Below are 17,180 nucleotides of genomic sequence, written 5' to 3' on the forward strand. Positions count from 1 at the left end.
CTTCATTAGTGTGATGATGAAGCTTCTTGTGGAGTTCGTGAGTTCACGAAAGGAGGGTGCCAATATTGATCACTTGTTTTTTATTGTTAAAAAATATAAAAAACAACACAACACAAGTTATTAAACAGTGAGTTTCTCCTTTTAGTTAAAAGGAGAAGGTAAAAGGATGAAATGATAAGGAAATGAAGGTAATGTGTAAATCAAGAACGAGCATTGTTGTGTACTTGATTTCAATATCCTAAAGGTATTAAACATCAAGGCAATATAATTAAGTCAAGCTTCTTCTTTTACCCCTATCATTCCTTTATTCTTAGAGAAAAACTAGACTGATAGGGTGAAAATGAAGGTGTAAACGAACAAATGAAGTATTTAAAGTTAGAACAGAAAAAATGTAAGGTGGAGATTCAATGGGGGTTACATGTTTCAAATACAAAAAACACTGATATAATGCTCTCCCTTTCTTTTATTAACTTGAATATTCATACAAGTATCATGAGCTTCATATCTTTCAACAGAGTAAGAGAAGAAAATACAGCTTCGTATGAAGGGTAATGCATCCAGCTTCAATCGAGAGAAAAGAATCCTTGAGCAATGCAGGACACTATTCATCTATTCATAGGCGTAGGGTATAGCTTTTTGAATTTACAATCATGTCCTAAAACCTATACATTTAAACTGTCATACATGCTGAGGGCAAAGTTATCCTTTCCTTCTTCTATCCTGTTGGATAAGCTCCGAAGGCTTCCTATGATTTTATTCAGGTTCTTCTTCCTTCGGGCACACGCACATCGCCACTTTCGACTGAAGCCTAACTTCGGCATTAGTCCTACAACATATGAAACAAGGTAAAGAATAGTTATTGAATTAGTATTTTGAGGACCTTCGGAAGAAAAAAAAACCTCCAACAACAATATCAAATGACTTCAATATGGTGCGGTGCCTCAATCAAGCTACAGAGCATAGCCTTGACCCATCTCACCTCAAGAAAATGAATCATTTATTTGCCTAACCCTAACACCAACCTGGACTTGGTGTCACCTGTGGTACCCAATCACCATGGAGTTATTGCATTTTTAAATTCATGGGCCATAACAAATTGGACGTTGGTGTTAAATTGACCCTCAAATGAAGACATTTTTGCTTGTACTGTATTCTTAGGCTCAGTAGATCATACACAAGGGCATTTATGTCACGATAAGGCATGGGAAATTCAGTGCTGATACCTGCTGTCTTGCTAATGATTTATAGCAGTGGCAGCGTGGCCTGTCGTCTTCTCATCCTGCTCTATTTATCCTTCAGCCCCTCTAGGCTTAGCAGTCAGCTTGACTTGAGGAGGAAAAAAAAACAACACACCACACTGCATTAATAATGGGGCGATCACCATGCTGTGAGAAGATTGGACTGAAGAAAGGTCCATGGACGCCGGAGGAGGATGAGAAGCTGCTTGCCTTCGTTGAGGAACATGGACACGGGAGCTGGCGGGCATTACCTGCGAAGGCAGGTGAGTATGGACAGACCTGAATTCTCTACCATCTTCCAAATGAACGAAGCTTGTGAGATCTCGAGCAACATACTGCAGGCTTGCAGAGGTGTGGGAAGAGCTGCAGGTTGAGGTGGACAAACTACCTGAGGCCGGACATCAAGAGGGGCAAGTTCAGCTTGCAAGAAGAACAGACCATCATCCAGCTTCACGCTCTTTTAGGCAACAGGTGAGTACCAATGAAATTAGTCAACTCCAGATCGTTACAAAGTGATCCTTTGGCTTATGTATCTTATCTGCCCTCTTTCTGCTAAGAGAAGACTGCTGCCAGCCACTTAGTGACAATTTACAAATTAGCAAAGAGAAGAAATGATAGCCAGTGTATTTATACTGAATTAGAAACGATTTTCTAGTGCATTTGTACTTTTTAATCTGCCATTTCATCTCCCCTTCCTTCACAACGTAGAATTTCGGCACACATGGTATATTGGTAGATGAAAACAAGATGTTAATTTCAAAGTATACCTTTGTTTCATGGTACTGTTTCAGGTGGTCGGCCATTGCAACACATCTACCAAATCGCACGGACAACGAGATCAAGAACCACTGGAACACGCACCTCAAGAAAAGGCTGGCCAAGATTGGGATCGATCCTGTCACCCACAAATCTACCTGTGGCACTCTCACTGGCACCACGAACGACAGATCAGCCAAGGCCGCGGCAAGCCTCAGCCACATGGCACAATGGGAGAATGCCCGCCTCGAGGCTGAGGCACGGCTGGCTCGAGAATCGAAGACACGAACAGCAACACCGACGCCATCTGCACTCCATGCGCAGCCAATGGATCTACCTGCCTCTGCTGCTTCTCCATGGCTTGACGTGTTGCATGCTTGGCAGGGTGCAAAGATAGACCTGGAGTCACCTACCTCCACACTGACGTTTACAGGGAGCAATGGTGGCATGCTGCCAACCCCCAGGACCAACGGACCAGAGGTATCAGAAAGCAACTCCGCGATGTCGCATTATCAGATGAGCGATGAGTTGGAGGGTGAAGAAACCTATTGGCAGATCTTCAGCAAGCACCAAGTGCCGGAAGTGGACAGCAAGGAGAGTGAAGATGACTTCATTGGCTGTGAGGAGCCGTGGTTCTCAGGGATGGCTGGGGTTGGAGCTGGCATGCTGCTTGATGTATCCAATGAGCATGAGCTATCAGAATGCTGGGGTGAGTCCAGCAGTGGCCAAACTGTTGAGCACAGCAAGCAAGCATCCGATAAGGAGGACAAGGATTATTGGAATTGGGTCCTTGACAGAGTAAACTCAGAGCTGACAGCACAGTCGCCTTCCTTGGTCTAAAATACAGCCCCCCCCCCCCCCCCCCCCCCCCCTGCAGTTTTTTTTTCAACGACTCCTTAGCAAAATCTATTGATCATCTTAAGTCAAAAGAGAAACAGAACATACGAGAAGTACAAATAAATTCTACAGAAGGATGTTTTTTGTCCATGCATGTGAGTGAAATAATTAGCTGTTGTGTGTATGTAGTAAATATTTTTTTCCCTGATTTCTGAATGTATGTTAAGCCTCCAGGACAACAGCAGGGACACTACATTAATGGTCCAAGGACTTTACAGTTGTTAGTTCAACGGCCAAGTTGTCTTGTCTCCCTCTCTTTTTGAATCCATCCCAGAATGAGTAAGAATATCACATTAATTCAAAATTAAAATTTGCATGTGTAAATAAGTCATGTTGGGGACTTGTTCTTAAATATTATAAATTAAGAATAAGACAACATAAAAAGATGTTAATGATTAATGCTTTTCGTCCTTCGAAACATTATTTCCCTTAGTATATAACGATCTTCAGACGAAGGTCATGAAGGACGTACCTTCATCATCACATTATATGTCAATAGAAGAAGAAGCATATGAAACATGAGAAATAGCATGAATGATCATATAACATTATAAATATATCTTTATTATATCAACATGGATGAATGAGAACACTATTGAATTACATTTATACATTTGGCTTGACAGAAGGTAAAAGTCCAAGCGTGACGCACGAGCAAATACAAATCAGCGTGAACAGTACGGAGGTACTGTTCATCTATTTAAAGGCACAGGGCGCAGCCTGTGTAAAATTACATTCATGCCCTTTATGTTTACTATTGACTGTAAGGACAATCCATCGAGGACTAGATAACCTTTTCCCCTTTAAGTTGGTTCCTCTTTCTGCCGTTTAGCCGAAGCTCACTTGCGCGTAGCTTCGGAACTGCATCAACCTTCGTCTCAACCATGCTTTCCATATCGTGTGCAGTTTTATTTCGAGTCCGAAGGTACCTGTATATATATTACACTTGGGAACCATTGTTAAATCATGTTTTTTAGGACCTTCGAAAGACGAAGGCCCCCAACAGTAGCCCCTCAGAGTATTAATTTGTTATAATAACGAATTTAGACTGCGATGTGAACGAAGGCCTTAAGACGAAGGTCCGAAAAAACACCTTCCCTTTGCTAGAATAGCAACAGTCAATGACAGACGGGGCCCTTCAAGTTGCAACGCACTAGGCGTATAAATATGAACCCACACCGGCAGCATTGTACACGCCATTTCTGCATTTGCGTTATTTTCTCAAATTTATAGCTCTTCCTCACTAGCTCTCGCCTGATTTTCAAGCTTTTCGAGCTTCGGTTTAAAGACGTGTTTTTACCATCTCTGGGGAAAAGATGACTGAGGAAAATAAAATGACTGCAGAGACAAAGCTAACTGAGGAGATGAAATTGTTTGAAGACAAGAAAGCTGCGGATCCTTTTATCGCCGGGTTTATTGAGTCTATGTCAAAACGAACACAGAGAAGATTACGAAAGAGATACTAGAAGGTTTGTCTGAAGACACTGATGACAGTGATAGTTATGATGTGGAAAGCGGGGATGAAGATTCTGAAGATCGGCCCTGGCGACCAAGCCATGCTGTCTTCGGAAAATCGATTACTAAACAGAGTCATCTTGACAACATGAGAGGAAGGTACTTTCGTGACATGTCTATCGTGAGAGCTGGCGGAGACAACATCGTCCCTGCCCCTGAGGAAAATGAAGTTGTTATCTACCGAAGCTTTTTTAAGGTTGGTCTTCGGTTTACTTTGAGCAAGTTTGTGGTTGAAGTGCTGAAGATATACCAGATCTTCCTTCATCAGATCACCCCCGAAGCCATAATAAGGATGGGGATTTTTGTCTATGTTGTAAGGAGTCAGGGGCTAGAGCCAAGTGCGAAGTGTTTCTGTAGTATGCACGAACTTTTGTATGAGACGAAGGCTACTCGCAAAGAGCAGTACCACAACAACTTCAGTTGTTAAGGATTTAATGCTCACCCCAACGCAAGCCACCTGGTACCAACATTCCGGGAGAGATGGTCCAGAGCCTGGATGGAGGAGTGGTTTTATGTTAAAAATGACTTGAAGGCACGTGAAGATATCAAAGAAATCATTCAGCGGCCTATTTGGTCTCGCTTCGGCCTTCGAAGGCCAAAGGTGGAAATTGATGACGTTGTTGAAGCATGTCAGAGAGCTTTTAGCACTGTTTATTCCTTCATTGGTACAAGGGATTTGATTCAAGAGCATATATCGTTCAGGGTATGGCCACTTGTGGAAAGCTGGGATATGCTGAAGGAAACAACCACCGATTCTAGTGATGGTGGTCTGGTCCGACTGAAGTATACCTTCAGATTTAGGGAGAAGTTTGACGAGCCAAACGACGACTGGCTGAAGTGCATCGAAGCTACTAGTGATGAACTACTTGGAGCATACTCCAAGGCCGAAGATAATGCTTTGTCCGCAGCCTTCGGAGGCCGGGGAAGAAAAGATTGAACAGGGTATTTGATGCTATTGGCTTCGTATACCCTGATTACCGCTACCCGCTGCGAAGGCAAGAGAAAAAGAGGAAGATTGCCGCTTCAGTCACCCTAGCTGAGCCTGAGCCGAAGAGCAGAAAGGTGAAGGTTCTGACCCACCGGCCACGCTATATTGAACCGGCTGCAGTGCCTGAATTTGGCACAGGGTCTACTTCAGCAGCCGAAGCAACACAAATTGCTCCGATTACACAAAGCGCTGAAGAACCGACCGTAATGCCGAAGACGCATACAGTCGAGCCAGTCGAAGATAAGGTTGATAAGGCTGAAGAGCCAAAGGTTGAAGAAATAATAAGGATGCCAAAAATTCTGAGCCCTCCGACAGAGGCAAAACTGCCTATGGTGCCAAAGGCTTCTACCATGACTCCCAAAAGGAGGAGGATGACCAACGTGCTAGATGCTGTGCTGGAGACTACGAAGGCCTTGAGCCCTGCTCCTACAAGGAAAGCTGCTAAAGCTGCCAAAGCGCAAGCCAAAACTGAAACTAAGCAAGCAGAAGTCGAATCTACAAAAACTCAAGCTGAAACCGAATCTGGGCCTTCAGCGCCCGCCGCGACAAAGCCTACCGCGCCTGAGGAAGAAATGGCAGGGCAGATTGCACCTGAAAAGGTCGAGACTACTGCTCCCGAAGCTCCAATTGAAAATATCGACTACATCGTTCGACATGCTTCGGGGAAGAAATTGTCCGAAGATGAAATCGCTGAAGCAAGGCATTATGCTCAAAAACTGAAATATCCGAAAGGAGCCTTTGTTTTTAAAGAAAGCAATGAAGATGATTTCTTATACTGTCTCCCGGACAACAAAGAAATATCCGTTTACTAGGAGATAGATAGAAGCATGGGATTTCTGAAGCTGGAAGACGGCCTTTCAATTTTGTCGAAGGATGATCTTGCTGATAGCCTAACATACAACAGTATAAAGGTATAGAAATTAACTTTGAATTTGAGAATGAAGTATTGTATTTTCCATACTCAATTCTTTCCTCCTCTTGCAGGGCTTAATTCTTAGTAATGCCATTAGGGCGCAGAAGAATATTGAAGACGAAAGCTATACGACGACCCTTAATAACCTTCGTTCAGAAGTGATTGAACTAAGAAACGAAGGTCTAGAAAAGGATAAAATTTTGATTTCTTTGGTAAATAAAGTAAAAGAGGACGAAGCTAACTATAAAGCTCAGGCCGAAGCCCAGAAAGCAGAAATTGAAGATCTTCGTAAATAGCTGGCCGAAGCTAAAGAGAATTGCGCACTCGCACAGGCCAACCGAGAGATCAGCGAGTACTGGAAAAATTATCTAGAGAAAAATGTTGAAGAACTTCGCCAATCTAAGGAAAGGTGATTCGAGAAATCCTTGGATTGTGTGAAGAAATTGAAGACTAGCTTCGCCAAAGTGGGTGCCTACTCTGCCGAAGAAAACTTCGTACAAGGCGACCCTGAAGGCGTCATTGAATGGTTAAGTGGAGAGGCGGAAACCTTCGAAGAAATTTTGAGTGATCGCGGGGATGTCTGCGCATTTTCCAGTGCGCGGGGTATTTCATCCATCTTGGAGAAGGCCGGATGCGATCATATTAAAACCATAGCCCGGGCCGAAGCTGCCTTTACCGTGGATGATACGAAGGATCCTTCAGCTGAAGCAACCTTGATGGGAGGAAAATTCTATAATGATGTCTGGGTGAATGGTGGCCGAGAGATGACCCATGAAATTATAAAAAAGTGAAAAAGACACCCATGATGCCCGAGCAGAAGCTAAACAAGCTAAAGAAGCTGCAGAACGCAAAAGGCATATAGGTATTATTTTTTGGTCTTTCAGCGTCGGTACTTGCTTTATGGCTTCGAGCTAATCAATTTTTCCTACTTCAGCTGAACTATCTCCGCCGCTGGAACAGTACGATCCCCTAGCTGATCCAAAAAAGAAGGAAGCGCTAGAGATCATAAACATGGCTGAATCTATTATCGACGAAGTCGTTAACAAATTACTAAACGAAGTTGCAGAGAAAGTTCTTAAAGAGGAATAACACTTATTGTAAAAACATTTTGAAATGGTCGATGTATGAGCACTAGAATGGACATTGTGCTTTTATTGTAACAAGACTGTAATATTTGATGTGTGTAACTTTGAATCAAATATGTAAATTATTGTAATTTATTTTTTTACGATGCATGAAACTTACATAAATACCGTTTTTGAGCTTTCGACGAAAAAACACCTTCCCTTATTTTCATGCTTCGTAAAGAAAAAGATCCATGCTTCGTAAAGAAAGATATCCATGCTTCGCAAAGAGAGATCCCTTCTTTGTGACAAGGCTGATGAAACTGTATTTCTCAAAGCTTACTTCGTGCCTTAGCACTTTTTCATTTTAACGAAGCATTTGCCGAAAATTAGCTCCATATTCAATTCTCGTGTTATTGATGCGATATGATGTATGATGTGATGTTATGCGAAATGATGTGATGATATGATGCAAAATGATGATGATGATGCCGAAGACACACACCCACACGCCCACACTGGAACACACAAGCTCTGCATCCCCTTAGGAACGACTTTTGAGCTTCTTCACCTTCTATTTCGGTGATATAAGTTCTGCATCCTCTTAGGAACGTCTTTTAAACTTCTTCGCCTTCTATTTCGGCGGTATAAGTTCTGCATCCCCTTAGGAATGACTTTTGAACTTCTTCGCCTTATATTTCGGTGGTATTTGGCTCTGCATTCCCTTTGGAACGACTTTTGAGCAGAAAACTTACGCTGCGCTCCCTTAGGAGCGACTTTTTGTAGCTTCGGCAATTTAGGCTCTACATTCCCTTAGGAACGACTTTTGAGTAGAAAACTTACGCAGTGCTCCCTTAGGAGCGACTTTTTGTAGCTTCAGCAATTTAGGCTCTGCATTCCCTTAGGAACGACTTTTGAGCAGAAAACTTACGCTGCGTTCCCTTAGGAACGACTTTTTTTAGCTTCGGCAAATTTAGCTCTGCATTCCCTTAGGATGACTTTTGAGCTTCGTAAATCTGTGAAGAAGATATATTTAATTCTGATGGAAGCAAAATCATTACAAGAAATTAAAACTAAATTTACATTGCTTGTTCCTTATTAAAAAGCAAAATGGCATAGAACATAAAAGTATTTCAGAAGCAGGATATCGCTCAGTATATGTGCTTCGATTCTGGTACATTACTATTAACTGTACGAGCTTCGGATTCCTCCCTGAATTCATGTTGTTGGGAGTGCTGGCGCCCTTCTGGCTGTTGGCTTCGAGAGTAAGTAGGTTGTAGTAGTGGTGGCGGTGGGAGCTGAGGCCAAGAAGCCTGTGAATGGCTTGCCGAAGCAACAGAAGCTGCAGGTTGGTTGCCCACATATTCTGGTATGTAGGGAGAATGGCACGAAGCAGTGTGTAGGACTTGCTTCGGCTGATTCTGTCGAGCTTCTGCTTCGACAATGTTGGGGACTTGTTCTCAAGTGCTAAGAATTAAGAACAAGGCAACATAGAAAATGTTAATCGTTAAAGTCCTTCGTCCTCCGAAGCATTATTTCCCTTGGGATATAATGGTTTACAGACGAAGGTTATAAAGAACGTTCATTACACAATGGCGAAGAAGAAAATGTAAAGGATATAAAAGACAATATGAACGATTATTAATATCAAACATAAACAGAAATATTATTAAATTACAAGTGTACCTTCAATCGAGAGGAGATGACAATGCAAGCGTGACGCAAAAAGTGAATGCCAAGTCAGCGTGAACAGTACGGGGATACTGTTCACCTATTTATAGACACGGGACACAGCCCTTACAAAATTACATTCATGCCCTTTACATTTGATAATAACTCTATAGTAGTCTATCGAGGTCTGAATAGCCTTTTCATCTTTAAGTCGGTTCCACTCTTTGCTGTCGCGCCGAAGCTTTCCTGCTCGCACCTTCGGCTCTGTATCTACCTTCGTATTATTTCGGTCTACTGCAATGCCGACTTTAGTCCGAGGATACCTGTTCACACATTGTACTGCAGAAATACTGTTAAATCCTGTTTTTGAGGACCTTCGGACGCCGAAGGTCTCCAACAGTAGCCCCTCGCAATATTAATTTGTTCGAAATAATAAATTTAGATTGCGATATGGACGAAGGCTTTACGCCGAAGGTCCGAAAAAACACCTTCCCTTTGCTAGAATAGCAACATTCAATGACAAGTGGGGTCTTTCAGCTTTCAACGCACCGAGCGTATAAATACGGCCATACCGCAAACTCATTTTGCACGCTTTCTGGCCAACCACTCCCGCTCACTCAATTTTTAGCTCTTGAGCACTGTGATTTGCTAAGCTTTTAGCTTTGAAGCTTCGGCTTTGAAAACAGTTTTTTAGTGTTTCCGAAGATGTCTGAAGCTGCTAAGAAGGCCGCTGCTGAGATGAAGCTAAGTCTTGATGAAGAGAAGAACTTAGGGTTTCTTATAGCGATGTCGAAGACCAACACAGAAAAGATCACCAAGGAGATTCTGGAAGGGCTGTCTGAAGATACTGGTGACAGTGAAAGTTATGATGTGGACAGCGGTGGCGAAGACTCCGAAGATCGCCCCTGGCGACCAAGCCATTCAGTTTATGGTAAATCAACTATCAAAGAGAATCATCTTGTTAATATGAGAGGAAGGTATTTCCGGGATCTGTCCGTTGTGAGGGCCGACGAAGGGGAGAAGACTTGCCCACACCCCGAAGAGAATGAAGTCGTAGTGTTCCGAAGCTTTTTAAAGGCTGGGCTGCGATTTCCCTTGAGCAGCTTCGTCGTGGAGGTGCTGAAAATTTTCGAAGTCTACCTTCACCAACTTACCCCCGAGGCAATCATAAGGCTGAACATCTTTGTGTGGGCCGTGCGAAGCCAAGGTCTGAAGCCTGATGCAAAAAGTTTCTGCAATATGCACGAATTATCATACGAGACAATACCTTGGGGTAAGGAACAGTATCACAATAACTTTGGCTGCTACAGTTTTGTTTCTCGGTCTGGGTCAAGCTGCCCCGTGCCAACTTTTCGGAAGAGATGGCCCAGCGGCTGGATGACAGAATGGTTCTATGTAAAAAATGATCTAAAAGTACAAGAAGACATCAAAGGTATAATTATGCGTCCTATTTGGCAAAGCTTCGGCCTTCGCAGGCCGAAGGTTGAAATGAATGAAGCCGCCGAAGAATGCCAGAGAGCCTTCGGCGTTGTTTGCTCTTTTATAGGAACAAGGGACTTAGTACAAGAGCATATCGCCTTCAGGGTGTGGCCGCTTGCAGAGAAATGGGAAATGCCACAAGAAACCATAAAAGAGGCCGACGAAGGTGGACTTGTCAGGTTCAAGTACACTTTTAAGTTTGGAGACAAATTTATTGAGCCAGATGATGAGTGGTTAAAAAGCATTGACAATTTAAGTGATGAGCTGCTTGGGACCTACTCGAAGGCTGAAGATACTGCAATGTCAGCAGCCTTCGGAGGCCGAAAAAAGAAGAGGCTGAATCGGGTATTTGATGCCATCGGGTTTGTCTACCCTGACTATTGCTATCCCATTCGAAGGCAGAAGAGAAAAATCACAACCTCTGCAAAAGAAGAAGCTGCAGCTGCTCCTAGCGAGCCAGAACCAAAAAGGAAGAAGATAAAGGTTCTTACGCATCGGCCTCGCTATATTGAACCAGCTTCGGTGCCCGAGTTTACCGGGGGACCTTCTTCGGCCACCGAAGCTGAAGAACCAACCGAGCCAGCCTTGTTGCCAGAAGTCGCGGAAACGGCCGAAGTGCCAACAAAGATAGAACTGGAACAATCAAACATTTTGTTATCAGAAACAAAGGAGAAAGCTGAAGTGCCGTCCACAGAAAAAATGGAAGAGGTAAAAGAAACAATTGAGGGCTCCAAAACATCAGGAATTTTGAGTCCTGCAGCAGACGTTGAGACAATAAAAAATCAAAAAGTGCCAGCCGTAACTCCGAAAAGAAAGAGAATGGCTAATGTACTAGATGTACTGGAAACAATCAAATCTTCAAGCACACCTCCGAAGAAGGCTGCTGTCACTCCTGAAACAGCAATTGAAATTGCTGGTTCTACAGCTCCAGAGCAAGAGACCGAAGCCGAAGCTGGGCCCTCAGAGCCCGCAAAGGTAAAACCCTTGGAAAGTGAAGCAGAAAAAATAACAAAGCCAACTTTTGTTGAAGAAACCGGTGTTGTTGCCCCCGAAGCATCCCCCAAAATTCGTGATTATATTTTCCGTCATGCTTTGGGGAAAAAATTATCAGAAAAAGAGGAACAAGAGGCCCAGCACTATGCCCAAAAACTGAAATATCCAAAGGGGGCGTTAATATTTAATGGCAGTGGAGAAGAAGACTTCTTGTATTGTCTTCCCGACAGCAAGGAGATTTCTGTCTGCCGGGAGATGAGCAAGAGCTTCGGATTCCCGACTTTAGAAGACGGGCTCTCAGTGCTATCGAAGAACGATCTGGCCGACAGCCTGGCTTACAATAGCTTAAAGGTACGATACATGAAATCCTTGTATTTTTCCGTTCGTTTAAACATATTGACACACATATTTCTCTTTGCAGGGCTTGATACTTAGCAATGCTCTCAGAGCACAGAAAGATGCTGAAGACGAAGGGTGTACTATAGCCCTGAGCAACCTTCGTTCCGAAGTAATTGAACTGAGGAACGAAGGTCTCGAAAAAGATAAAATATTACACTCATTGATAAATAAAATAAAGGAAGACGAAGCTATTTTTAAAGTTCAAGCTGAAACTCAGAAGAGCGAAATTGAAGATCTTCGGAAACAACTGGCCAGAGCTAAGGAAGAACGCATACTTGAAGAAACAAAGCGTGAACTCAGCGATCAATGGGCAGATCACCTAGAAGTGACTGTTGAAAAGCTTCGTTCGTCCAAAAAGAGATGCTATGACAAATCTATAGATTGTGTTAAGAAACTAAAGGCTAGCTTCGCCAAGGTCGGTGCATTCTCAAGTGAGGAAAACTTTTCGAGAGGCAATCCCGAAGGTGTCATTGAATGGATCAACCACGAAGCTGATGCCTTCGAAGAAATTTTAAATAGCCGAGGAGATATATGCGCCTTCTCTGGCGCCAGAGGGATTGCCACCATCCTGGAGAAGAAAGGCTGCGAACATGTAAAAATTTTAGCACAATCTGAAGCTGCTTTGTCCTTTGAAGATGCAAAAGATCCTTCGGCCGAAGCTAGTATAATTGGTGGAAAATTTTTTACCGATATCTGGGATAATGGTGGCCGAAAAATGGCCGGAGAAATTGTTCGAAGAAGTGAAAAGGGCATTCACGATGCTAGAGAAGTAGCTGAGGCTGTTGAAAAGAGCGCAGAGGCCGAAGGTCAATTAGGTATTAAATAATAGTTTTTGTCGTGTTGTAATCTTAGGTTTTAAGATTTGTTTGCGATTTGTAATAGCAATGTAGCCGTGTCCTGTCCTTCCTCAGATCCTACTGAAGTATCTCCGGATGCTCGGCCTAGGGGTGACGATGAGATCAAAAAGATGGCTGAAGCTATTTTGGATGAAGTTGTCGATCGACTGTTGAACGAAGCTGCAGAAGTGGTACTCAGGGAAGACTAAATGCTATTGTAAAAACATTTTAAATGTAACATGTGTAATATCTTGTAATCCTGTATGTAATATATTTGTTTCATTTTTCTTTGTGGTTCAATTCTTTACGATGCATGAAACTTTACGTACGTACCGTTTTTGAGTCTTTGGCGAAAAAACACCTTCCCTTCTTTTCATGCTTCGTGAAGAAGAATTACCATTTATCACAACAATATCCGAAGTATCCCGAAAAGTGTTGAAGCTTCGTAGAAACATTCTTCAAGGCTATACTTCAGAGATCAATATTGTTTTCTCCTTGTGACTTGGCATGATTTGCCCCTTTTTCAAAGCGTTTTCCCGAAGATTGATATCATATCTCTTTCTTATGCCACATGCAGTATGATGTATGATGCTTATGTTATGCAAAGATGATGTGATGATGTTATGCTATGTAAGGTGATATTCCGAAGGTACACGCATGTCTGCGCGATAAAACACATAATCTTTTTGTGAATCAGCGTTGACTTTTCGCTGTAAGCCTCCCTTAGGAGCTTCTTCGCCTTTTACTTCAGCGGAATCAGCGTTGACTTTTCGCTGTAAGCTCTGCATCCCCTTAGGAACGACTTTGGAGCTTCTTCGCCTTTTACTTAGGCGGTATCAGCGTTGACTTTTCGCTGTTATGCTCTGCATTCCTTTTGGAACGACTTTGGAGCAGAAAACTTACACTGCGCTCCCTTCGGAGCGGCTTTTTGTAACTTCGTCAAACTTACTCTGCGTTCGTTAAAACGACTTTTTGTTGCTTCGAAGAATTTTTGATAGTTCGAAGGTCCTTCTTATTATCACAAGACTTTAAACTTCGATCAATTTAAGCCTGTGGAGAAAACAACATATTTTTCTGTAGGAATCAACGAAACTAATTACACTAAACCTAAACAATGTCCTTTATTACAGAAAATAAAACTGAATGAAAAAGATTGCTATTAAGGTAGGATATTCGTCAATAGATGTGCTTTGACTCTGGAACAGTGCTATTGACTGTACGAGCTTCGGACTGCTCTCTGAAGTCCCTCTGGTGTGGAGTATACTGGCTCCCTTCTGGCGGCTGGCCTTGTTGCAACGGAGGTGGAGGCGGAGGCTGTTGCCAGGGAGCTTGAGGCTGACTCGCCGAAGCAACAGAAACTGCAGGATGATTACCCACATATTCTGGGATGTAGGGCGAATGATACGAAGCTGTATGCACGACCTGCTTCGGCTGAGCCTGTTGTGCTGCTGCTTCAGCTATTTCCTTTTGCTTCTGAATAGTAACATGGCACATCCTGGTAGTATGGCCTTTGTTCTCACCGCAGAATAAGCAAAAGATTCTTCTCGGTTGATCGCCAAATCTTCCTCCGAAGCCCCTGGCGCCTCTGCCTCTTGGAGCTGGAGGTCGGAAGGAGCTTTGTTGTTGCCCTGAAGCCTGTGAGGAGTATTGTGGCCTTTGCTGCTGACTCCCTTTATCATCATTCTGAGTAGAATTGTGAATTGACCTGACATGCCTCGGGAAAAACCTTCCTCCGAAGCCCCTGGTCATTTCAGAAAACCTGAAAGCCTCCTCCCTTCTTTGACAAAAATCATTGTCAGCTCGAATATATTCGTCCATCTTCTGGAGCAGCTTTTCCAGCGTTTGTGGTGGCTTCCTGGCAAAATACTGTGCTGACGGCCCTGGCCGAAGCCCCTTGATCATAGCCTCAATGACAATCTCATTGGGCACTGTTGGCGCCTGTGCCCTCAATCGTAGGAACCTTCGGACATATGCCTGAAGGTACTCTTCATGGTCCTGGGTACATTGGAAGAGAGCCTGAGCAGTTACCGGCTTCGTCTGAAACCCTTGAAAGCTAGTTAACAACAAGTCCTTCAGCTTCTGCCATGAAGTGATCGTTCCTGGTCGAAGGGAGGAATACCAGGTTTGAGCAACACTTCTGACAGCCATAACGAAAGATTTGGCCATGACTGAAGCATTGCCACCGTACGAAGACACTGTTGCTTCGTAGCTCATCAAAAACTGCTTCGGGTCTGAGTGGCCATCAAATACGGGGAGCTGAGGCGGCTTGTAGGACGGAGGCCAAGGTGTAGCCTGCAGCTCAGCGGACAGGGGAGAAGCATCATCAAAAACAAAATTCCCATGATGGAAATTGTCATACCAGTCATCTTCGTTGGGAAAACCCTCCTGATGAAGGTCTTGATGCTGAGGCCTTCGGTGTTGCTCATCCTGAGCAAGATGACGAACTTCTTCAGAGGCTTCGTCTATCTGCTTCTGCAGTTCAGCTAGCCTGGCCATCTTCTCCTTCTTGCGTTGAACCTGCTGCTGAAGGATTTCCAGATTTTGAATCTCCTGATCTAGATCATCGTCCGGAGGTGTTGGACTGGTAGCCTTCCTCTTCTGGCTTCGTGCCTCTCTAAGAGAAAGGACGTCTTGATTGGGGTCCAGCGGCTGCAGCGTGCCAGTCCCTGCTGCTGAAGGCTTCTTCGGCGGCATGACGAAGGTGATGCTTGCCGAAGGTGTTAAAAAGCTCAAGAAATGGAAGTGAGTTCACCGGAGGTGGGCGCCAATGTTGGGGACTTGTTCTCAAGTGCTAAGAATTAAGAACAAGGCAACATAGAAAATGTTAATCGTTAAAGTCCTTCGTCCTCCGAAGCATTATTTCCCTTGGGATATAATGGTTTACGGACGAAGGTTATAAAGAACGTTCATTACACAATGGCGAAGAAGAAAATGTAAAGGATATAAAAGACAATATGAACGATTATTAATATCAAACATAAACAGAAATATTATTAAATTACAAGTGTACCTTCAATCGAGAGGAGATGACAATGCAAGCGTGACGCAAAAAGTGAATGCCAAGTCAGCGTGAACAGTACGGGGATACTGTTCACCTATTTATAGACACGGGACACAGCCCTTACAAAATTACATTCATGCCCTTTACATTTGATAATAACTCTATAGTAGTCTATCGAGGTCTGAATAGCCTTTTCATCTTTAAGTCGGTTCCACTCTTTGCTGTCGCGCCGAAGCTTTCCTGCTCGCACCTTCGGCTCTGTATCTACCTTCGTATTATTTCGGTCTACTGCAATGCCGACTTTAGTCCGAGGATACCTGTTCACACATTGTACTGCAGAAATACTGTTAAATCCTGTTTTTGAGGACCTTCGGACGCCGAAGGTCCCCAACAGACAATCTCTTTTTGCTTCAGGATGGTGATCTGGCAGGTTCTTGTAGTGTGGCCTTTGTCCTCACCACAGAATAATCAATAAATTTTCCTGGGCTGATCCCCATATCTTCCTCCGAAGCCCCTGCCGCCTCTGCCCCTTGGAGTTGGCGGCCTGAAGGAGCTTTGCTGCTGTCCCGAAGACTGTGAGGTGTGTTGTGGCCTCTGAAGCTGGCTTCCTTTGTCATCATTCTGACTGGAGCTATGGATTGATCTAACATGCTGTAACACCCACTTTGTAATTTGCCAAGAATAATACCAGTAGAGAAACAATTTCTCTTTATGTGAGTTTGGTCTTTATGCATCATCTTATGTGAACATCATGCCCAAAAACAATTAATAAAAATATATACTACCAAATTATGCATCATGCTCGATTTTCTTCTGTGTGCATTTTGTGACAACATATAATAATGTGAAAAATGTTAAATATTCAAATGGGAAATTAAATCCTAAAAGAAATTCTAAAATTTGGAAAGAAAGAAAGAAAAATACTATGCAATACAAAAAAAAATAATAAAACTTATAAATAGATAAATTTGTTCCACAATGATTTATCCAAATCATATACTCAGAAAAATTTGAGTACAAGTTCATCACAAATTTGAAATTCAAAACTTAGATTCAAAAATAAGAGAAAAGAGAAAGGAAAATGAAAATATAAAAAGAAAAAGGGAAAAGAACCTACCTGGGCCTTGGCGCCCCAATTCGGCCCAACCCCGAATTACAACCCGCGCAGCCCAGCTTCCATTTCTTTGCGCCGACAGATGGGGCCCTCTGGTCAGTCACAAGCCCTCTCGCGCGCACACCAGTTCGGATCGCTGCTGGTGGGACCGCCCAGTCAGCCTTTCACGCGCGCGTCGCCTTCTTCGTGCTTGCGCCGCGGTGCCGTGGGTCCGGGCGGTCAGACGCTCAACCGATTCGCCCGGTAATGGCGGAACCTCCCCACGGACTCGGAGCTCCGTTGCCTGAAGCTGGCGACCCCGCATCGCGACCCGCGC

General features: G+C 43.6%; 1 protein-coding gene across 1 annotated transcript; it reads left to right on the plus strand.

Moving 5' to 3' along the window:
* Positions 1–1,267: 1,267 nt before the first annotated feature.
* On the plus strand, positions 1,268–3,051 carry LOC103653470 (transcription factor MYB16). Its single transcript, XM_008680364.3, has 3 exons — positions 1,268–1,501; positions 1,580–1,709; positions 2,030–3,051. The coding sequence occupies exons 1-3, from the start codon at positions 1,369–1,371 to the stop codon at positions 2,832–2,834; spliced, it is 1,068 nt and encodes a 355-aa protein (XP_008678586.1). The 5' UTR covers positions 1,268–1,368; the 3' UTR covers positions 2,835–3,051.
* The last annotated feature ends 14,129 nt before the right edge of the window (positions 3,052–17,180 follow it).

This window comes from Zea mays, chromosome 4, assembly GCF_902167145.1.
Source record: "Zea mays cultivar B73 chromosome 4, Zm-B73-REFERENCE-NAM-5.0, whole genome shotgun sequence".
Lineage (NCBI taxonomy): Eukaryota > Viridiplantae > Streptophyta > Magnoliopsida > Poales > Poaceae > Zea > Zea mays.

Bases quoted from the DNA above. Each gene is read 5' to 3' on its own strand.
- LOC103653470 (XM_008680364.3), top strand. From the start codon at position 1,369: ATGGGGCGATCACCATGCTGTGAGAAGATTGGACTGAAGAAAGGTCCA. The intron at 1,502-1,579 runs GTGAGTATGGAC...AACATACTGCAG, and splicing joins GGCATTACCTGCGAAGGCAG to GCTTGCAGAGGTGTGGGAAG. The intron at 1,710-2,029 runs GTGAGTACCAAT...GTACTGTTTCAG, and splicing joins CACGCTCTTTTAGGCAACAG to GTGGTCGGCCATTGCAACAC.